This window comes from Pholis gunnellus, assembly GCF_910591455.1.
Source record: "Pholis gunnellus genome assembly, chromosome: 23".
NCBI lineage: Eukaryota > Metazoa > Chordata > Actinopteri > Perciformes > Pholidae > Pholis > Pholis gunnellus.
This window is the reverse complement of record NC_136550.1, coordinates 8,660,832-8,668,778: the sequence shown is the minus strand read 5'-3', so window position 1 is coordinate 8,668,778 and position 7,947 is coordinate 8,660,832. Positions and strand designations below refer to the sequence as shown.

General features: G+C 43.7%; 1 protein-coding gene across 1 annotated transcript; it reads left to right on the top strand.

Moving 5' to 3' along the window:
• Positions 1–436: 436 nt before the first annotated feature.
• myoz2a (myozenin 2a) lies at positions 437–7,434 on the top strand. The gene is made up of 6 exons (XM_079184389.1): positions 437–610; positions 1,188–1,277; positions 2,100–2,266; positions 3,933–4,077; positions 6,343–6,526; positions 6,921–7,434. Exons 2-6 carry the CDS (start codon positions 1,196–1,198, stop codon positions 7,144–7,146), a joined length of 804 nt encoding a protein of 267 aa, XP_079040515.1. The 5' UTR covers positions 437–610; positions 1,188–1,195; the 3' UTR covers positions 7,147–7,434.
• Positions 7,435–7,947: the final 513 nt, after the last annotated feature.

Genomic DNA, 7,947 nt, shown 5'->3' with positions numbered 1-7,947 from the left:
CAGATAAAGCACATTCTCATGCAGTCATGTTGACTATAGAAGAGGTGAACCACAGTGGGACAAACAGGAATAATATAGACTCTACCCATCATTTCTTTTCATTTGAATACGTTTGATTTTATGTTAGAATCCTTCATCATCAGTTTCAACCATAACTTTTCTGCCAGCATGCTAATTTGTATCTAATTTTTTTATTTTTTATTTCACATACTCTTCATCAAGTGCAGACATCCCTCCTGGGGCCCTCCTGGTTTGAAATCAGTGATATTGATCCTCCTGCTACTGGCAGGAAGACAGATAGCTAGATGGAGGGCAAAGCGAGCAGTAGTGGCATTGCTCTAAATTTAGTCACCCCTCTGCTTGTGAACTAAATACCAATGACAACAGTCAGTGACACCCACCCACCCACCCACCCACTCATTCAGTCGCTCAGTCAGTCGGGCGAGGTTGCAGCCACCCTCCCCGTGACAAGCCCCAGTGCCGTGGAGCACGAGCACCCACACGGGTTGCACTACTCTGTCTGACCCTCTCTCCTCTTACCTTTCTGACTTCCTACCCTGAGGAGACAGGCACGACTTAAGACTCCGCCCAAAGGGGTCCTTCAGGACAGGTAAGCCATCACTCGGGCCTCTCCAAAGGTGTGCCGTTTAGTTGTAACGTGACACTTCCACTTTGACTCAAGCATGATTCTCACAACCACCTGCAGTTGCTCCCTCTTAATTTTCCTGTCAATCAAACTGCTTGCCTTCGCGTTACGGTTTCTCTGAGATGTTCTTTTGTAATTGTGTTTTTGAAGAGGGAAAACCCCTTTTGTCTTATTGCTTGACAGTTTGCTGTGACGACAACATGTTCTATATCTGTGTCCTTTCAGCCCACTTGGGTATTTTCAAACCTATTGATTCCCAGACCCCTGACACAGCTGGTTGCCATGGCTGAAGAGCATGTGCTTGGCGTTTATCAGCCCAAGGTTATTTAAAGGGATGTGCTAACTTCGCCCTTTTCACTGCCCCAATAAATTCTATCTGCTTTGGTGGGTCTTTGTGCGTGGTGTGGCTTCTCAATGTTGGCCAATCGATGGCCAACATGCAGCCCTGTTGTCTTGCTTTTGTGTCTCATTGTACGTTTGAGCAGGTTGCACTGATGTGCTTTGTCTCCCGTGACTTTTTGCCTCACCCCCGACTCCCCAGGGGCAGCCATGTCGCAGTTCTCCACCATGACGACCAGTGAGAGGAAAATGCAGGCGGCAGCAATCTGCAAGGAGGTTCAAGCCCAGGAAGGTAGCCGTATCATTTCCTCTTCACTTCCTTGTTTTCTAATCCCCCTGACCTCTGTTTCTCCCTCTTTCTCTTGTTGCATCCTTTCTTTGCTGCTGTTTCCTTCACACCGTCTCTCCTTCTCCTCACGTCCTGCTCCTTCCACGCCCCTTACATTCTCATGGATTGAACACCACAACTTGCAGTACACATTTAATTCTCAGTCATATTAACTGTACTGTAAATGGCGGATCCCCCTGCCAGGCGCACTGGACACTGCCACATTCACTTTACAGAAGGTATGAGCCCACCATTTGCCAGTGCAGCAGTTGCCAACCCTCCCTTCTATGACCCTGACTATAAATAAGTAAATGAATACTTTTATGGGCCAAAGTAACTAATCCCTTTGTCGTTGTCCTTTTGAACGCGCTATTTCAGGGCGAGGACAACTGTGTGGTTAGGTCTGAAGGCTACTGACAGCTGAAAGATATTCTGGCAAATCATGCACCTCACACTTGGATATAGGCCTGTGACATCTCCATGATCAGCATGCAGTAGCGAGCACGTGGTGCTAACCACAAAACAAGCACTAGACATGAGTGGATTACGAGGGAAGATAATTGCTCATTCATCATATTGGCAGTAGTACCAAGTCAGCAGTCCATGTAGAGGGCTTTTGTTGCAGCAGTTTTTTTGTTTTTTTTTCTGTGGGGATATAATTTATGTTCAATGAGGTTTGTTCGGTGGGAGTATGGGAAAATATCTTGTCTGAAATCAGATCAATTTACAAGTATATATTGTCTACACAAGCCTTTTATAGTCTTTTGAATGTCTCCTCGTGTCCAGACATAGAGATGGATCTTGGGAAGAAAATGAACGTGCCTAAGGACATCATGCTGGAGGAGCTGTCTCTCGCCTCAAACCGGGGCTCCCGTCTCTTCAAAATGCGCCAGAGACGCTCAGAAAAATACACTTTTGAGAGCGTCCATAATGAGAACAACAAACCGCTCGATGTAAGTAGAAGTCGTGATGCAATAATCATACGTGAATGGATACATACAAAAAACACACATGCACAGGAAAAGGAAAATAATTGTATCATGTCAATTCTGTCGACATGGTTTGTTCCAGGAGTAGTTACACATTTATGGGAAATACACAGAACCCCTTTCTTGCCAAGAGTTAGATGAGAAGACCAATAGTCCACACAAGTGTCTGCGTTAATAGTTGAGCTACAGGTTAATTAGCTTAGCATAAAGAATGGAAGCAGGGAGAAACGGCTAGCATGGCTCAAGGAAGCAAATAATTGTATTTCCCTAAATGTTTTTTTTAAACTCATAAATTCACAGTAGATTAATATGGATTATTATAACACTAGTAAAACACCAATTAATGAAGAGGTTATTGTTACACTGTGACCTTCAGAGCGTGTTTTCCTCAAGCACATTCATCCATTTTCCCCACATCTTTCCCCTCCATCAATTGAAAAACACTCACACAATACCTTACATCCTGACAAAGTATATGTGGGAAAGATTAAGCACTTGAAGTGTTTATTTGACTCGTGCTGCAGACTCGGAGTGGCACAGAATAGGAGTTACGAAAGTCTTCCAGTCGGTCATAAGTAACTTTATTAATGCCCTTTTGTGTGTATAGATGGGCAGTGTGCCAAGTCAGCATTTTCTTTTCCCAGCAGCGCTTATGTTAGCGTGGCCTGGTCACACATTAAGCAATGTATGTACCAAAGTTCTCAGTAAAATGTAATGAAGATAAACTAAGTTTCTCTTTGTTACATATAATTAATTGGCAGCACTGGTTATAAACTCTTTCATTTACTTGTGTGGTGACTGGTGTACTCATTGCCCTCATGAAGTCCATAGATAAAATAATTATTATGCTCCAGGGAAATGTTTCGCCTCATCTTTGAAGTGAGAAGAACTCTCATATCTCTGGTTTGTTTATTGCTCGGGGGAACAGAGGGATTTTGTTTCAAGTTGTCAACATTTCCTGAGGAAGTCCTGGAGTAAATCATCATAAATATCTTTCAGAGGGATGAAAGCTGGATGCTTTGGCTGCAGTACATTTTGTCCCAGCCCACAAAGCAATGTTTCTTGTTGAGGAAAAGTGGACACACAGGCAGTTTCTCTGCCTCTTGTTGGTGTTGAAAAAACACTTTATTTTAAAAAATCCAGAGTGCCATGAGATAGGAAATTGTTGATAAAACAATGCCATCATATGGTCCACTTAAAGGTACAGTGTGTAGCATTTAGGGGTATCTATTGACAGAAATGGAATATAATGTTTTGAGCTGTTTTCTTTAGTGTATCATCAAAATAAGAATCGTTATGTAGAATAAGCCGTTTATATACATACGAAGTGGTGAGATCCTTCACCTTCAGCCTCACCGCTAGATGCCGCTAAATCCTACACACTGCACCTTAAATAGCTGTTCTGGAGCTGGCAATCATATGACACGACCTATCGAAACTAAATTGGTAAACGCATGCTTATTAAAATGGAAATTTAAACATCTACAATACCAAGACAACTGGGCAACTACACCTGCTGAGGAGATGCTCAAAAATCCACTACTGTTCTGGGTCAAAATTGAAAGTGAATCTGAAATTCATGTTTAACTTTTCTTTCAAGCTCAACTCACCTCTTGGATCTTTCTTTTAGGACATAATACTTTCTCAAGCTGAGAATGGGAGTGCCACGGAAAACCACGGCGGCGAGAACAACGTGGATGTCGACCAACCGCCTGCTGTGCCCTCTGACACACCAGATGCAAGCATGGTGCCAAATCCAGACAGCATCGCCCCGGGTAGGTGACAATAAAACCAAAAAGGACATCGCAGCAGTGACATACTGTAGCTACGGTTGGGTCGACAAACCAGATGATCTCTGTTCCACTCAGTGACCTTACCGCCCTTATAGTCTCTGCTTTCCGTTTATCATCACTGACAAAGCCAGTCATTTATTTTAGCTGCAATTGTTTGCTGTCATATCGTGCAAGGTTTTGGCTTCTTTAACATGTTTGGTATAATATTTCCATACTTAACTTCCTCTTTAGTTGTTCCTTTGTTTTAACATACTGGATGTACAGCTCATGAGATTGTAATGCCCCCCCCGGTGGATGGAGGGTGTGAATCTGCTCTCCACAATGCACTGAATGTTCCATGTTTTGATAAGGATTCAACTGTTTTTCATTGTTTGTACTCACGCAGGCTCTGATCGTGCATGAAAACATTTTCTATTTGCCTGGAATCTGCTGGCCGCCAGCAAAATATGATTACACATTTTTATTCCCCCTCTCTCTGCCTGTCTCCTGTTTTTCTATCTTCATCCCACTCCTGTTTCATATCTACTCCTCCACAGTGCCATAATTCTCTGACTCTCCAACTCGTTATCCCTCCTCATTACAATCAGCTTTGAACATCTTTTTTTCTCCAAAATTGTGTAGTTTTTACCCACGGGAAGTGTTTCCTGTTTGCCTCTCGTGCCACAGATACCATCAGGTTTGCACTCATTTCCTCCCTCGTGTCTTAATTCTGCCCAGTGGACACAAAACCGCCACTGATTTAGTTACGAGTGCGTCTGCACAGGGGTGGGGTGTTATTTCTGGTGCTCAGGACCAGACACCAACCTTCAGTGTCTCAATGAAGTCACTCCGGCCTTCGCAGAAATCAGGCCAGAGTGCGTTAGGTATCAAATGGTAAGAACTCTTAAAATAGCACTCATTTACCCAGGGGTGCATGTTCCATACTCCTGTCCAGCAAAATGTCTGAACCAGGCTACAGTGGTATACGGTGAAGACAGATAATATGCTGAAGATAGAAGAACGTAGAAACAAAATTAGTATGACAATTTCCAATAGGATGCATAGTGCCATAGATGTTGATAAAGGGTCACCTATGTGCGTTATAATTGTTTTGTGCCACTTAGCAAAACGAAGCATAGATACATATCATATGTGTCTTTCGTTCCAGGACCATTTTTTGGTTTTAGAAAACTAGCAAAAAATCTTTTTTTCTTGCTTTTCTGGGCTTTTTCTGAATCCTACTTTCATCTCCACATAGAGCACATAGAGCTGGGTGTGTGACAGTCCTCTCCCTCAAAAATATTCATGTAACTCGGCCAACAACAAGAACAATATTCCATGGCCTCAGAAAATCTTTTACACAATGTTTTGTAATAGTTCTCGCCCAAATCTGTAAACCTTCCCGCGGGTCTGTTTGGTCTCTCTTGCTTCCTCCTCGGGGCAAGACATAAAGTCAGGAAGAGGGATTGTTCATTGTGAGAGGTTTGGACGTGACATGACGCCCTGTGTTATGTAATGCCTGAGCTTGCAAGCCCCCCTGAGTGAAGCACTGAGTTTGAAGGATAGTGCTTTGGATAGGCCTCTCCCATCAACACACATAGACTACGCAGGGAGGCATACATGAAGGCATGCACACACAGAATTACAGGGAGGCTGCCCCTTGATTTGTTTTGCTTTAGCAAGGAATTAACGGAGAGAAAAACCAGCGGAAAGTATTGCAATGTTGCACACTCATGTATTGAACACTGTGTGTGTGTGTGTGCGTGTGTGTACTTTTGATTTAATTAATTTAAGTGGCCGTGGGGCAGACACAGTCGCTATATTGTTTTTGGGTGGGTAACTGCTCTAATGGAAGCTCAGAGAAGTGTGTAAGACTGCAACTCTGCTTCCTGGTCTGAACTTTGGGTTGTTTTAACTTCAGTACCAATAAATCATATGATGAGACATCAGCAGACTGCATGCACTCCTACTCAAATTTACCCATGACCAGCTGACCAGTCTGTAATCATTTCATACAATCGGAAGTCAAAGGGAAGGATCAGCCCTTTTTGGACAGCCTGTTTCTTTGCTGCTCAGAAATATTGTTGACTTTGGCTGTTAAGTTTCACTTCATTACTAACCACATGTGGGGAAAGGCCCAAACTCGACTCCAGAATTGAGTAAATTGAAAACAATTAAATGGAAATGGAAATACTAATGCCTGCTCTTTATTTATTACGCCTTATTATCAATCACTATCAATTATCAATGTGTTGTAAACCCACCCAGGGTACGGAGGTCCTTTGAAAGATATCCCTCCGGAGAAGTTCAACAGTACGTCTGTACCAAAGTCCTACCACTCACCCTGGGAGCAGGCCATCAACGGTGACCCGGCCTTGGCTGACATGCTCATCACCCATATGCTGGAGCCGGAGCCCAGACCAGACATACCGGGATACAAAAGTTTCAACAGGTACAATCTAACACGTGGACAGCGAGTCATGAATAAGATAAAATGATCAACAAAATGTCACATTTAAAGAAGCATACACATGTAAACTGAACTGTTATTTAGCCTTTGTGACATTCTGTAAACAGCAACCACTACTTATTCATAAAATTGTGATATTTATTTGTTTAAAACTGACTTAGCTTTGCTTTTATTTATCATGCACACAAATGCTGAGTGAGCAAAACGAGTACTGCCCTTCATCTAACTCACTCAAAGCAGCCGTCTCTTAGAACATGTCCTCCGGTCAAAGTCTTTGCTTGGCTGTAATTAGTTGCATCACTTCAAATGTCACCGCAGTCCCTCTCATTAGCACACGACGACTACTGTTAAAACACTGTCACTCCGTCACCTCCAGGGTGGCGACCCCGTTCGGCGGTTTCGACAAAGCACCTAGGCCTCCTACCATGAAGTCCCTCGAGGTGGAACCGCTCCCCGACTACCCTGAGCTCCAGGGGGACGCGGAGGTAGACCGACCCTCCTTCAACAGATCTGCTCTGGGGTGGGTGTCGACCGGCGATCCAATCCCCCTCTCTGCTATTTCCCTTGAGCCTGTGGTCATCCCTGAGTCAGAGGACCTTTGAACCCATGATGAAGTCGCACAGAGTTGCTGTCTACGTAGTTGCTGCACCAGAGGTGAAGGTGGGCAGGGTAACGCCACGGTCAGGACAGAGTCGGTGAGAGAGAAAAGCTTCAAGTTACCATGAATGCAGCATCCCACTGTTTTCCAGGGATGTTAACTCTTGCACTGCTCTTAAAAATGAATTAATCCTCCTGTACAGTAAGCAGAGAATACATGGAATTTATTGTAAATGAATGTGCATAAGAGTATTTTATCTTGCAGACAAGTTTTTGCTCAATAAAATGGTGTCGAATGCAACAAGTCTGACTTAATTCCTTTTTCTGTTCTTTTTATTTTTCATGCTTGAATTTCATTTTCTGACACTAAACTTGTTGATAACCGGAATGCACGCTTTCGAGATGCTTCTGTGTTTGGACATGGACGCAAATCTGTAACATATTCCGCCACATGGCCCCAGGTGATCATTTCACAGTGAGTTGGTCTGAGCTACACTGAAGGATCACTTGAGTGAATGATGCCGTGCCTGTGTGTTAAATTCGTATGCAAACCCATCAGTTATCGCATCGTGTGAGGGACCAAAGATACATGTGAGCCACTGTAACACGCCTCAAGGTTACACTGCACGACAAATCAAATCTGCTCCACCGAGATGAGCGGCTTGACGGACGTGTCTCTCACCTTTTGGCTATGCCCACGCGAAGGAGGGTGAGATTGATGGGAGGGCAGCCTGATGAGCTGTGCCCACTCCTTATCTATCTGTCTGTGTATTAACACAGCGTTTAGGAATTCATCACAGACATAA